This window comes from Marmota flaviventris, chromosome 11 (assembly GCF_047511675.1).
Source record: "Marmota flaviventris isolate mMarFla1 chromosome 11, mMarFla1.hap1, whole genome shotgun sequence".
Taxonomy (NCBI): Eukaryota; Metazoa; Chordata; class Mammalia; order Rodentia; family Sciuridae; genus Marmota; species Marmota flaviventris.
Window position 1 is genome coordinate 29,350,363 of NC_092508.1, and position 14,197 is coordinate 29,364,559.

The window sequence follows — 14,197 nt, forward strand, 5'->3', positions numbered from 1 at the left end:
AGACATTATTTCCAAGGAGATTCCAGTTGGTAGTGGAAAATTTAAAAATAAACGAATGACAAATATAGTGTGTTAAGTGTGATAAAAGAAGCATGACAGAAGAGGGGAATGATGTAGTGGTTAAGAGTTCAGGCTCTCAGTCCAACAAATCTAAGTTTAGATCCTGCCTCTACAATCGCAGTTTGCATGATCTTGAGAAAGCCTGTCTGTTGATATTCTTTCTTATAATTGAGAATAATAATAGTTCTTACCTATTGTATAAGATTCTTATGAGGATCAAATTAGATCATAGATGCCTGGCAGCTAGTAAATTTTCAATAACATTGATTATTATTTACAATAATAATAATAATTATTATAATTTTCTGTAGGAAAATAATGTCAGGAAATGGTTCCAAGGCAAGGTGGCATTTGAGTTGAATATTGAAGAACAAAAGGAAGTTGGCTGGGCCTGGGAGGAAGCTATTGAATTGCTTTTGTTTTTAAATTATGCCCTGCCAGACTCCTCAAAAGATTTTAGGTAAGATAATGAATTCAATGATAGTCAATTGAATTCAAGATGCCTGTGAGTAACAAGGGATTTTTTTTTTTTTTTCTTCTCAGCACTGGGGATTGAACCCAGGGTTGCTCTACCACTGAGCTACATCCTCAGTCCTTTTTGAGACAGGGTTTTGCTAAGTTGCTCAAGGCTGACTTGGAACTTGCAAGCCTCCTGCCTCAGCCTCCCTTAGAAGCTGGAATTACAGGTGTTCCCAGTGACACAGGATGTTTTGATCTCTTCATTTTAACCCCTTCTACAATCCCAGGTCTTACATAGTTGCTGATTTTTAATTGTAGCTCCATACATGAATACAACTGTTAATATATCTTTCACTTGATTTTTAACACTGCAGATAAAAATAACATAAAATTAAAGATGCCAGTCCAGTATTTTATTTTGATTAAAAAACTGACATTTGGGCTTAGTAGTAGAGTGCTTGCCCAGCATGTGTGAAGCATTGGGTTTGATCCTCAGCTCCGCATAAAAATAAATAAATAAAATAAGGGTATTGTGTCAAAAAAAAAAGAAACTGACATTCAAGACTTCTTAACCCAGGAAAACTGACTTTGTTTACAAAAGAAAAGGGGCAGCAAAATGAGAACACTTTAGTAGACATATTAGATTAATTTGGTATGGGCCAAAAAAAGAAAAAGAAAAACTGATAAAGAAATCTTTGTGTAAATAACTATAGAAAATAATTCAAATTAATACAAAACAAAGGAATATCAATAAAAATATTTAGCTGAGTGCCGGTAGCATTTGCCTGTAGACCCAGCTCCTCAGGAAGCTGATGCAGCTGGATCACAACTTCAAAGCCACACTGGGCAAATTAGCAAGAGCTTGTCTCAATAAAAAAGGGTTGGAAATATAGCTCAGTGGTAGAGTGCTTGCCTATCATTCACAAGGCCCTCATTTCAATCCCCCATACAACAAAAAAGAAAAAAATTCATAACTTAATTGCATTCTACAGGAAGTTAATATAGAAATTAAATGGTCAAAATTAAGTTTATTCCAAAAGATACACTTTGGCTGGGCATGGTAGTGCATGCCTGTAATCCCAGCAGCTTGGGAGGCTAATGCAGGAGGATCATGAGTTCAAAGTTAGCCTCAGGAACTTGGTGAGGCTCTAAGCAACTTAGTGAGACCCTGTCTCTAAATAAAATATTTTAAAAAAGGGGTGGGGATGTTGCTCAGTAGTTAAGTCACCCTGGGTTCAATCTGTGGTACAAAACAACAACAACAACAAAAAAAAAAACCTTTGGCTGAAAAGTCATCCATATTAATATAATTCTAACATGTTTGCATTCATAAACAGAATCAGAACATCCTTGGGTGCAAAAGAGTGGATCAGAATCTTCAGGGCTTACCTGACATTCCAAGTGGATGAGCCTCGAAAGCAGTTGGAGCTCTCTGTCTGAAGTTTAAGAAATCAGGGATACAAATCCAGATTTGGAACTCATCACTGTGTAAAGTATTAATCTGTTTTATAAGTGTTTGTTGAATGTTAAGATTCTTTTTAGTCAGATCTACAAGCATTATGTATAGAGGAATTGCACCTGTAGAGTCAACCATTTTAATTTAACTCTTACTGAATACACAAATGAACTCAAACAGCTTAGAGAATGATAATTGGAGAAACTGAAGCCTACCAATGCTTGGACATTGCAAAGTCCTCCCTCCAAATAGAATATGTTTGGTTATAAGATGAAATATTTTTATCTTTATGTTTCTAATAATTCACTGAACTTTTCTCATAAATATATATTTTTTCCTTTTAAATTTGTTCCCATAGATTTCCTCATTCTCCACCCTACCAAGGTCATGGAAGATTTAGAGGAACCATTATTTGAAGAATTTGATAATTATTCCTATGCCTTGGAATATTACTCTCCAGAGTCTGGTATGGAGGAAAAAGTCCACCTGGGAATTGTTCACTGGGTCTCCCTGGTGTTATGTGGTTTAGCATTTGTCCTGGGAATTCCAGGAAATGCCACTGTCATTTGGTTCACAGGATTCAAATGGAAGAAGACAGTCACTACTCTCTGGTTTCTTAATCTAGCTATTGCGGATTTCATTTTTGTTCTCTTCCTGCCCCTGTACATCTCCTATGTGGCCATGAATTTCCACTGGCCCTTTGGCATCTGGTTGTGCAAGGCTAATTCCTTTATTGCCCAGTTGAACATGTTTTCCAGTGTGTTTTTCCTAACAGTGATCAGCCTGGACCGCTATATCCACCTGATTTATCCAGTTTTGTCTCATCGGCACCGAACACTGAAGAACTCTCTGATTGTTATTATATTGGTCTGGCTTTTGGCTTCTCTAATTGGCGGTCCTGCACTGTACTTCCGGGATACTCTGGAGCTCAATAACCACACTCTTTGCTATAACAATTTCCACGAGCATGATCCTGACCTCACCCTGATGAGGCACCACATTCTGACTTGGGTGAAATTTATTGTTGGCTACCTCTTCCCTTTGCTAACAATGAGTATTTGTTACTTGTGTCTCATCTTCAAGGTCAAGAAGCGAAGCATCCTCAGCTCCAGTAAGCATTTCTGGACAATCCTGGCTGTGATCATGGCCTTTTTGATTTGCTGGACTCCCTATCACCTGTTCAGTATTTGGGAGCTCACTATTCACCACAATAGCTATTTCCACCAGGTGTTGCAGGCTGGAATCCCCCTCTCCACTGGTTTGGCATTCCTCAATAGTTGCTTGAATCCCATCCTTTATGTCCTAATTAGTAAAAAGTTCCAAGCTCGCTTCAGGGCCTCAGTTGCTGAGATACTGAAGTACACGCTATGGGAAGTCAGCTGTTCTGGCACAGTGAGTGAGCAGCTCAGGAACTCTGAAACCAAGAATCTGTCTCTCCTGGAAACAGCCCAATAAGTTTACTTTTCCACAAATCAGTACCAGGTTTTTGTGTTGGTCCCCTGACAAATGCTTCCAGTTTAAATTTGGTTCCAAGATTTAGCACTGACCATGTTTTGTTTTGTTCATTTTGTTGACATCATATTTTTTGTGTGGATATAAAACTTAGAAAGGATCTGTACAATATTTTTTCTGCACTTAATGATCTGTCATTCTTGCTAATCATATCACAGTGAATTAATCATCACTGTTGAAGCAGTATTGTTTTTATCTTAACTTTTTAAAGACCATAATTGTTAATATTAAGTGACTAATTAAAAAATGTTAAAATGTTTGCTTAAATCCATTTTAATTTTTACAAGTAACCTATTAGACATATTCTTAAAATACATGTATACTTCTTTATGTAATCTATTCACATTTGTGAATTAAAGTGACAGTTAATTTAAAATTTTTGTTCCAATTAACTACCATTATCCAATAAACTGCTCCAAAATATAGTTGCTTAAACAGGAATTATCGTCTCACAAACTTAAGCATCAGGAATTCAAAGGCACAGAAGGGAGGTTTGTCAGTGCTTTGCTGTCTGGTGCCTCAGCTGGACTTGGTTGTGCAAAAGGCTGAGGCTTGGAACAGTTGAGGTCTGGCTGAGCAGCTTCTGTCTCATCCTTTCACTCCCCATACAGGTACCCCACCATGGCTCTTCAGGGTGGCCAGAGCTCCAAAAGCCAATGTGGAAACTTCTAGTCCTTTTAAAGGCTATGAATGGAACAAATACAGTATTACTTCCATTGTACTTGATTGGTCAAAGTAGGACTAGGCTGGCTCAGATTAAAGGTGTGGGGACACAGAGCATCCCCTTCCCCCATCTCTTGATGGCAAGTGTCAAAAAACGTGTGCCCATCTCTCATCTCCTGATAAAATTGTTTTTGAAAAATTCCGGATATGTGCAAGTGTGTAGATTAAAAACACTGACATCCTGATGGTGGATAGGCCAGCCCAGTTCCACTGTAATTAGAGAATGCTTGAGGATGTAGATATTTCTACATTCTGCTCCTACAGGTATAGACACCAATATGAGATCAATATAATATACCTTTAGGTCAGCCTTCCATTTTTTGTGCACTTACACAATCCTTAAACTCTCTCAAGAAAACAAAGTGCTGCCCTCTGGTGGCTCTTTTGTTACTAATAATCTGAAAATTTCCCCCTTGATTTTAGGTTTAGATATATGATCTGATTAAATCCTCTTCATAATGAAAATTTTTTCACACTTTGGTACTCACAACATAAAATCAGACTAAAAGGAAAGAGCACTGAGGATTGTTTGAAGAAACTGACCTAAATAAATCATTTTAATTTCTTTGGTTCCTGCCCCAAAAATGAGACATTCAAAGATAATTTCAAAGATAATTTCCACTGGGTGCACACCTATAATCTCAGGGATTTGGGAGGCTGAGGCAGGAGGAAAGTTTGAAACCAACCTCAGCAACTTAGTGAGACCTGTTTCAAAACAAAAAAAAAGGGGACGGGTAGGGATATGGCTTAGTGCTTAAGTAATCGTGGGTTCATTCTCTGGTACCAAAAAGGGGAAAAATCCATTTTCCAAGCTGTACTTTTATAAAAATTAGTTAAAAAAATACAAACACCCACATATACGAATATATAAATCTAAGAATTTGTGTCAATTAAATGTTAGACATATCCCAAACTCAGCTGTAGGGGATGGGGATGTAGCACAGTGGTAGAAAGCATTTGCTTGGCATGCACAAGGCACTGTATTCAATACCCAGCACCACTGAAAAACCAACAAAAAACACCTATTGGGCTAGGGTTGTGGCTCAGCAGTAGAGCGCTCACCCCTCACGTGTGAGACCTGGGTTCGATCCCCAGCACCACATAAAAATAAACAAAATAGGCACTGGGTTCAATCCTCAGCACATTAGTATCAACAACTAAAAATCTTAAAAAAGGTTCTGTGAGGTGTGGTATTACATGTCACATGCCTGCAATCCATCTTCCAGGAGGGTAAAATAGGTTTTCAAATCAGAAACAGCCTGGGCAATTTAAGACTGCATCTCAAAAAATAGAAATGGCCAATAGGACTGCCCCAGGTTCAATACCCAGTACTGCCCCCCAAAAAAGGTTTACTTCATAAAGGCATTATTTTAAATCTGTAACATGTATTTACAAGTGTTTTTATGACAATTTTGGCACGCTTTCCCTAACCCAACTTCCCTCCTCTAGCACTGTAATATGTCCGATATCTTCTAATACTTAATGTTATTTTTGAGTGAGATTTGTCATCAAATCAATTTTAAGATGTTGGCTTATGGCAGGGCATGGCAGCACATACCTACTTTGTTGGCTGAGGAAGGAGAACTAAGAGTTCAAAGCCTGATGCAGCAAAAGAAATGTGCTTAGAAACTCAGTGAGGCCCCATCTCCAAATCAAATGCAAAATAAGGCTGGCATGAGACTCAGTTTAGGAGTTTAATCCCCCGCACCCAAAAAATGGTCTGGGAATGTAACTCAGTAGCAGAGTGCTTGCCTAACACCTACAAGGTCCCAAGTTGGATTTCCAGTAACACAAATAAGGGCAGGGCAAGTTAAACAGACTGTGTCATTAGCATGATACATTGCTGACGACTTCACTAACAGGTACAGAACTACATCAGAATTGCTAAATATTTAATAAGAATGTTAAATTTTTATTATCTATTAATTATATAGCATTGAATTCCTTCCCTCAAAATGAAAAGGAATGCACAGACCACTCTTTCTTAAATGACTCAAGAGCCAAGGGTAATCTTTCAAGCTTTTATTTAAGTGCAACAATCCAAGATGGATTTTAGATCTTGTTAAAAGCAGCCACGTCCATGGACTGCACATAGTCCTCAAATGCAGTGATCCGTTCCTCCAGCATATCTGTTCCAACTTTATCATCTTCAACTACACACTGTATTTGAAGTTTTTTAATACCATATCCCACTGGAACTAGTTTAGCTAAAAAGAACATTAAGAAAAATCTGAAGTTAGAAAAGTCTTGTTAATGCGCATAGGTTGAAAATATACGCAAATTCCAGATTTCAACTTCAAAACCCAAAAATTAAACTCACAGGAACCCCAGACCAAGCCATCTGCTTGAATGCTCCTGACACACTCCTCTAATTTTGCCATATCCGTCTCATCATCCCAAGGTTTCACATCTAGTAAGATGGAAGACTTGGCGACAAGTGCAGGTTCTAAAAAACAAGAAACAGCATTATTTAAAATAATCATGTTTTCACCATAATACAAATATCAATTGGTTTTGGAAGCATGACGTCCTTAGCCAAACATAACTAAACAATACATCATGTGTCTGTCACACACATGTGCCCACTTTCTCTTTGGCTAAGAAAGAGGCATATAATTGTGTAACAGTTTATTTCCCACAGAGGAATGCCACAACTGCTACCATTAGAACAGCTGCAGACCAGTAGCTGTGGAAGTTTTATGAAAGGTTTTGAAACACTGACCTATTCAACAAAAGTGGAGGAAATTACTTTGAGGTCAAGATTTGAAAAAGATTATTCATATTACTATGAAATGAAGACAAATGACCTACTTTTGGCTTTCTTTGATTCATACTGTGCAAGGCGTTCTTCCCTTAGCCTCTTTGCTTCTTCACTTTCCTGTAAAGAAAAAAATATATTTCACAAAGCTGGTTACTCCTCTGCTGAAAGCTGGAGGTGGTGATATCATCACAAGACCAGCTTTATCAGAAAAGAGCAAATCCATCACGAGCTCAGCCGAAAGATGGTGATTTGATTTTATTCATCATGTAACCAGTGTGAATCAATGTTTTAAAGGCAGATAATAAAAGCCAGGATTCAAATCCAGGTAATCTGGCAATAACATTCATACTTATACACAAAGGTACACTGCCTATATATTGTATATAAAAAGTTGTCATACCTCTTCATCATCAGATCCAAAGAGATCAATGTCATCATCATCTTTGCTATCTGTAGCTCCACTCCCTGTGGTGTCTTCCACATTGGCAGGGCCATACTTTCCCAAAGCTTTCTTCACTCCTGGAAGGCTTGAAAAAAAAAAATTCAATTCAATCACTATTAGGTTGGTATAATGTCCTTTCCTGGACAATGTGAGATTTTATATTTATAATTGTGTATAGTTAGGTCCCTTTTGCATTAAGAATTCACTCTTTGCAAACCTCCTACCTCAGCCTCCTGAGTAGCTGGGATTACAGACTTGTGCTCCTGAGCCCGGTTAGAATTTACACTTTAACACACTCCCAAGTAAACACTTTTGTAAGTCCAACTCCTCACCCAACAAACATTAGTACCATGTGAGATGTTACATTCAATACTCACTATGATTTACTCTTTCAGTATCAAGATTTCTGTTTGAGATTTCATTAAGTATGCTCAGTTCCATTCTTAGTGAACTGGAATCCACTTCCCCAAACTTCCACCCTTGTTGGTAGTTTCAGAAGAATGGCCAAGGACTGAATGATTGAGCCACCCTCTCACCCCATCGGTGGCCCCCCCAGGTCAAGGTCCAAGCACATTGGCAGGGCAGTGTGGGGAAAAGTTGAATTGCTGCTGTCCATGTTCTACCTGTTCTGTGAAAAAATGCAGGACTTCAGTCTCTTGGCCTTCTAAGATCACAAAAAAATTTAGCTTACAATATCCCAACAGGACTAAAGTAGTCTGGGTCCACTTTTGTCATGTGAAAATCCTGATTAAGCTTATAAAGCAGTCTTATTCTTCAGATAGATACAAAGATACTTTTACCTGGCCTTTTCCTTTTCATAAGACTTGATGTGATTATACCAACGTAGGGCATGGCACAAGTCCGCAGGCGGGGGGCCAGAGACGGCTTCAAATACTGCCACATCTGCTTGTGATGGCACATACCTGCCAAAGATAAACAATTATACGTTTTTAAATGACACAAACATCAGAAAATAAATTACATAGCTAATCAGTCAACATAATTAATGGGATCTCGCCCACTTATTACCGAGATGAGTTGCTTAAGTTTTTAAATTATAAGCTACTTAAGATCAGAGACCATCTGTTTGGTTAAACCACGCTATCCGGAGAAATACCTGCCACTTGAGTAGATCTCAAAGTCTGTGCTCTATCTACAGGCTAACACTTCCTAACTTAGTAAAGAAGTAGAATACAAACTTGGTTGAGTCATGTAAGTGGAAATAAAGCACATTTTGACCTTTACTCTATAACATCGCCCTCCCTGGAGGCGGTGCTCGAGCCGGTCCCGGGGTCTAGCCTCCTTCCCCCCTGCTCCTGGGGTGGCTGCGCCACGTGGCCCCGGACGCCGGGCACCAGAAGCTCCCTAGCCGCCCCGCCTCGGCAGGTCCGCTCACCCCTCGATGTAGCTCTTGTCCGCCAAGTAATCATTGAGCACCTGGAGGCCGGCCGGGCTTTTCAGGTCTCCGAAACCCATGGCCTTGTCTGTTACCGGTAGCTGGATAGCAGCGGAAAAAAAGAGCGCGAGAGGTCGACGCCTAGCGCTAAAAGAGAGAAAAGGGCCCCAGCCGGCCGGAAATTTCCTTATATAGAGATGGGGGCGTTTCCCTCCGCTGCACCCGGCTAAAGGTTAAAGGTCAAATTACGTTACTATTCACATTCTTCCACGTAAAAATCGGGGAGTTCTGAAGTTCTGAATTAAATGGCCCATAAGTGGTCCGCGCACATTTCGGTGTTTTTGAAAATAAATTAACAGAAGGGGCATTTCTTAAGTTCGTACCTCCGCGGCTTCCAAAAACTACAGGAACCGCCCCTTGAAATGCCGGAGATGACCGAAGGCGCTTGGTCTCGAGGTTCCGGCTACTTCCGGCGGAACTGCAGGTCCAAGTCGTCTGCCCCGCCTCTTCCGAGCCCTTCGTCAGGTTGACGGGAATTGCCGAATTTAACCGAAATGTGAAATTATCGAATCAGGGTTTCTGGTCCCTCTTGGCTTTCCGTTCACCAGGCCCGGCTGACAGAATTAGCCGAGACCGCCATATTGGATAAGTTGCCGGGTCTCCGAGGGGTCAGTGTGGGCCGGACACTCCAGCTGAGCAGCTGCAGCGGCTCCGGGCAGAAGGTGAGGTAGTGTTTAGGTGAGAAGGCTGAGTGATCTCGGCCAGAGTTTTATTTTTTGACGGGACTGCCTTATTTGGCCCAGGCGACTCGTTCTCCTTTGCCCTTGACTGGGCACCGCCTCCTGCCCTGCCGCCTTGGGAACCCCTGAGTTCCGGCAGGTGAGAATGTTAGTCTTGGTTTCTGGTCCGATGGAGCAGAAAGGAGGAGGGTCGGGAGACCCTCTGAAACGCTTGCCTGAATGCGGGCTTGTGAGCGATCTCTCCACTGCAGGGAAAATCAGGAGCAGGCCGTTTTGTTCCTCGGAAAAGCACCTGGGTCACAGTGATTTGGGCCTAAAGGCTTAAACATTTCCCGCAAATTTCCATATGCTGCACCTGGGAGAGTACGTTATTACTTAGTCGCTGTTGCTTAGGCAACTGTTAATGCCTGTGATGGTTGTTTTGTCTACTAACCACTTTGGGTAGCACTTTTTATTCCTTTTCCTGACGCGGAAACTGACAAAGGACTTTAAAAGAGTTAGCGTAAGGTCGCACTTATAAACACAGTTACGTTATTTACAAGTTCTTGGGTTCTAAACCCGTTTCCTGTAAGATCATGGATCAGACACAACTCTCTTCACCCATGAACTGAGAATATAGAAAATGTAACGGGAATTGTTTTTGATGAATAAACATCAAATTCCTTTTTGTTTTTGAAAAATGTTTCTTTTCATTGAGTTGTGAATCATTACATTTAGTGTTATAAGCCTGCAAGAGCACCTGCAAGTGCTCTTTTTAATTCCAGGCAAGTGGTCTCTAAATTACAGCCAGAGATTGGAGACGTTAGTTCACTTAATAAATAGTTCCTGAACATGTACAGTAAACCAGAAGTTAGTCCATAAAGAAGAACAAAATGGGTTATATGGGTGGGAATTTATCAGGAAATTTTAAAATAGGCTGATGAGGAAAGCCTGAGAGAAGACCTTTAAGCCAAAATCCGAAGGATGGGGAGGGACCAGAAAGATCTGAGGGAAGAGCCTTTCAGGATGAGGGCAGGTATAGAAGAATGTGGAAGCTAGGAAACTTGGGAAGAGGCTATTGAAATGGTGTAGGCAAGAGGGGGATAGTGACTTGGAATAGGGTAATATTTTGGAGGGAGAGAACTGAATGGGTGCAGAATATATGGTGAAGAAGGTGGAGTATTATAGTCCCTATGTGGAAAAATGTCTGTTCTAGTTTTAGAGGTGATTAGTCATTGACATTTTCCCAACAAAAGTACAGTTTTCCTCTGTATCTGCAGAGTCCACATTTACAGATTCCCCATCTTCAGATTCAGCCAACTTTGGATCAGAAGTATTCAGGAAAAAGTTTTGGAAAATTTGAAAAAACAAAACTTGAATTTGCTGTACACAGAGCACTAAGTTGCATCCAGGAGAATGAAGTGATGTGTGGGCATACCCTGCTATAGTCTTCTGCCATTTCACAGATCTTTAGTCTGTCTCCATAACTTATTTGTTTGAGCATTTTCCACCTCAAAGTGACTTGATCTTACCCATGAACTCTAGTTAGGCCTCTAAAAGGATAACTGTCATTATTTCCATTCCTATCCATAGATAAATATGTTTAAAGCATATTTGCAACAGAAGTGTTGCAAATCTGTATTTCTTATGTTGGAGCTATGCAGTGTTCCATTTGTTGCTGAATGTTCAACAGATAGGCTAATTTACACTACTTTTATATTGTGTTACTCTGATTCAGCAAATTCAGGTTTACTTTTATATGCCATCAGTAGTTTTTATTAGGACAGATGCTACTCATTTTGGAACTTGGTGATAAGACCATTTGGTCACTGTTTTTGTAAGGGCACTGTGCTAGGGCTTCAGAAAAGGGAAAGATCAAATTCCTTGCCCTCAAAGAGCTTATACTCTAATGGGTACTAAAATTGATACCTAACCTGCAGTTAAATAAATGTAATAATAAATACACACACACACAATGGGTATTGGTAGTAAAGGAGCACAAAGGAAGAGTACTTCAGAACTGATTGTCAGTGCCCAATACAGCCTTAATTCAGCTTTCACTGGCAGTTATTGAACTCCTAGTAAGAGCACATTGCTTAGGAAGTATTATTATTCTTCTTTGGCTCTGTACATAAAGAACTAGAAACTGAGGGGCTGGGGTTGTGGCTCAGTGGTAGAGTGCTCGCATAGCATGCATGAGGCACTGGGTTTGATCCTCACATACATGTTAAATAAAGATGTTCACCTAAAACTTAAGAATAAATACTTAAAAAAAAAAATAGAAACCGAGTTGCCCAAAATTACTGGAATGTAACAGATGTGCAAATTTATTATGGAATTTATGAATTATTGTAATTGATAAATTAGTGAAATTAAATGAGATCTGAATGAAATTTCCTATTACATATTATCTATGATAAGTTTGCAAAATTTTTGCTTAAAATGTATATATGTTCTATTTTCTAATAGTATTACTGCAACTATTGAAGGTGTTTCACTGTTCAGATATTTTTGTTGATACATTATAATCACATGATTTTTATTTTAATACCTTTAAAAGTTCCAATGAAAAATGATGGGTTTAGAGCCTTTAGCCTTTATTTTACACATAACTTTATTTTATACATAAATGATAATGTGAGTAAAGAGAAAGTTCATTGTATAACCTATATGATCAACTGAGTACAAAAAATAACTAAAAAGAGTGCAGGTACCTTTTCTGTTCGCCCATGTGTGTCTTTATTCAAGTGGTAATGTTTATATAATCCATCCCCATTCATTTTGGTAATTCAGCAAAACGCAGGGCAGCATGTCAATTTAGCAATATTTATTTTATTTTATTTTATTTTGTTTTAGTATTGAAGATTTAACCCGGGGCACTTTACCAGCAAGTTACATCCCCAATACTTTTAATTGTTTTTTTAATTTTGAGACAGGGTCTTGCTGAGTTTCTAGGGTCTTGTTCAGTTGCTAAGGCCAGCCTTGAACTTGCAGTCCTCCTGTCTTAGTCTCCTTAGTCATTGGGATCACAAGCATGCACCATTACAACCAGCATTTTTAGCACTGTTGACATTTGGTAACTATTTTCAAGGATTGTCCTGTGCATTGTAGGATGCTTAGCAGCACTATGCCCTCTCCCCACTAGATGTCAGTAGCTTCTTCCCAGTTGTGAAAATAAATGTCTCCAGACCAAATTGCCAAATATTCCCTAGGAAGAAAAATTGTCCCTAGTTGAGAACCACTGTTTTAAAGCTTACTTTAAGCCTTGAGGATAGGTACTGAAGATAGAGTTCATCGTATAATGAGAGTATGTAAACATATAATTGCAAATCTAGAAGGTAAATGTACTACTTAGCACTGAAAACAGATCTTAAGATACAGAGAAGACTTGCTTGCAAACTATCTCAATATATTTCAGGAGCATTTAGGAGGTGACTACACTTAGAACACACACAATGATAGAATGGATGCTTGTAGGAAAGGCAGAAAAGCTTTATTTTACACAGTGTTAATGATAAATTCAGTCATTCTTGTTTATTTTTCTATACTGTAGTGATTTAAATTTTATCTTTTCTTTATGGTTATAAAATAGCAAAACTGCCCTTTCCATAGTATTAGAAAGCCCAAATTTAGAGCTAAGCACTGTGGCACAAACCTGTAATCCAAGCAACTCAAGAAAAATAAAAGGGACTAGGGATGTAGCTCAGTAGTAAAACACCCCTGGGTTTAATCCCTGCTAACAAAAAATTAATTAATTAATTAATTAGTTAGTTAATGAAATAAAAAAACAAATTTATACACTAGCTACTCCTTTTGAGCTGATTGGCATTGTACAAATCACTTAAAGTTTCTGAGATTATTATCTGTAGAATTTGAGGGAAGGCAGGAGTGGCTGAGGCAGGAGGATCACAAGTTCAAAGCCAGCCTAGCAACTTGGTGAAACCTTAAGCAACTCAGCAAGATCCTGTCTCTAAATAAAATATAAAAAGGGGCTGGGGATGTGGCCCAGTGGTTAAGCACCCCTTAGTTTAATCCCCAGTACCAAAAAAAAAAGAACTTGAGGGAAAAATTTAATATCAGGACTTGTAAATGCTTAATGGCATATTATATATGAAGTGCTACAAAACAGAACTAAAAAGTTTGTAATTATGTGGGGTTTTTTTCCCTATAATAATATAACTCTTTGTTTTATTTTTAGCAATATGTTAAGGATACCTGTTAGAAGGGCCTTAGTGGGCCTTTCTAAGTCTCCTAAAGGATATGGTAAGTTGTGTTTTGTTTTTACATTTGTGTATATGAGACTTTATCTTTGTAAAAATTGGTCTAAACCTTATACCCATAACATGTTTTAAATAAAAATACAGTGTTCACTTCAGCAGCATGTATACTAAAATTGGAACGAGACAGAGAAGATTAGCATGACCCCTGTGCAAGGATGACATATAAATTTGTGAAGCATTCCATATTTTCATGTATGTACAATATGTCCAAATATACTCTACTGTAATATATATATAAAAAGAACAAATTTTAAAAATACAGACAAATTATTTAAGTTGACAGAATAATTTTCAGAATAAAACTGTGCGGGGGGGAGCACAGTGGTGCAAGCCTATAATTCCAGCAGCTTAGGAGGCTGAGGCAGGAGGATTACAAGTTCAAAGCCAGC

General features: G+C 38.9%; 3 protein-coding genes and 3 non-coding genes across 9 annotated transcripts in view; 3 read left to right on the plus strand and 3 right to left on the minus strand.

Moving 5' to 3' along the window:
* Positions 1 to 3,767, plus strand: part of Cmklr2 (chemerin chemokine-like receptor 2) — a 45,798-nt gene extending 42,031 nt beyond the window's left edge. For 2 of the 3 annotated variants that reach the window (XM_071619363.1, XM_071619365.1), the window contains 2 exons: positions 1,857 to 2,007; positions 2,334 to 3,767. In XM_071619363.1, the coding sequence (XP_071475464.1) occupies positions 2,363 to 3,430 (1,068 nt within the window). In that variant the 5' untranslated portion in view covers positions 1,857 to 2,007; positions 2,334 to 2,362 and the 3' untranslated portion in view covers positions 3,431 to 3,767. Of the gene's footprint in view, positions 1 to 1,856; positions 2,013 to 2,333 lie in introns of all 3 variants that reach the window. The other variant, XM_071619364.1, reaches the window with a different exon arrangement.
* A 2,450-nt stretch (positions 3,768 to 6,217) lies between these two features.
* Positions 6,218 to 8,975, minus strand: Eef1b2 (eukaryotic translation elongation factor 1 beta 2). Its single transcript, XM_027942011.2, has 6 exons — positions 8,810 to 8,975; positions 8,214 to 8,336; positions 7,372 to 7,498; positions 7,022 to 7,088; positions 6,531 to 6,656; positions 6,218 to 6,417 (listed from the first exon to the last, which is right to left on the minus strand). The coding sequence occupies exons 1-6, from the start codon at positions 8,887 to 8,889 to the stop codon at positions 6,263 to 6,265; spliced, it is 678 nt and encodes a 225-aa protein (XP_027797812.1). The 5' UTR covers positions 8,890 to 8,975; the 3' UTR covers positions 6,218 to 6,262.
* On the minus strand, positions 6,770 to 6,904 carry LOC114097994 (small nucleolar RNA SNORA41). Its single transcript, XR_003583658.1, has one exon. It is a non-coding gene; the product is annotated as a small nucleolar RNA SNORA41 (small nucleolar RNA).
* LOC114097993 (small nucleolar RNA SNORD51) lies at positions 7,167 to 7,245 on the minus strand. Its single transcript, XR_003583657.1, has one exon. It is a non-coding gene; the product is annotated as a small nucleolar RNA SNORD51 (small nucleolar RNA).
* Positions 8,976 to 9,410: 435 nt separating the features above from the next.
* Positions 9,411 to 14,197, plus strand: part of Ndufs1 (NADH:ubiquinone oxidoreductase core subunit S1) — a 35,014-nt gene continuing 30,227 nt past the window's right edge. Inside the window, exons 1-2 of one of the 2 annotated variants that reach the window (XM_027941882.2) lie at positions 9,411 to 9,531; positions 13,727 to 13,791. In XM_027941882.2, coding sequence (XP_027797683.2) covers positions 13,731 to 13,791 — 61 coding nt within the window. In that variant the 5' untranslated portion in view covers positions 9,411 to 9,531; positions 13,727 to 13,730. Of the gene's footprint in view, positions 9,532 to 9,666; positions 9,689 to 13,726; positions 13,792 to 14,197 lie in introns of those variants that run through there. The other variant, XM_027941884.2, reaches the window with a different exon arrangement.
* LOC114098004 (U6 spliceosomal RNA) lies at positions 13,892 to 13,998 on the plus strand. Its single transcript, XR_003583666.1, has one exon. It is a non-coding gene; the product is annotated as a U6 spliceosomal RNA (small nuclear RNA).

Coding starts and splice junctions, on each gene's coding strand:
- Eef1b2 (XM_027942011.2), bottom strand. CDS start 8,889: ATGGGTTTCGGAGACCTGAAAAGCCCGGCCGGCCTCCAGGTGCTCAAT. Junction 7,499..8,213: donor TATGAAAAGGAAAAGGCCAG/GTAAAAGTATCT, acceptor TTTTTTTTCAAG/CCTTCCAGGAGTGAAGAAAG. Junction 7,089..7,371: donor TTGGATCTGATGATGAAGAG/GTATGACAACTT, acceptor TTTTCTTTACAG/GAAAGTGAAGAAGCAAAGAG.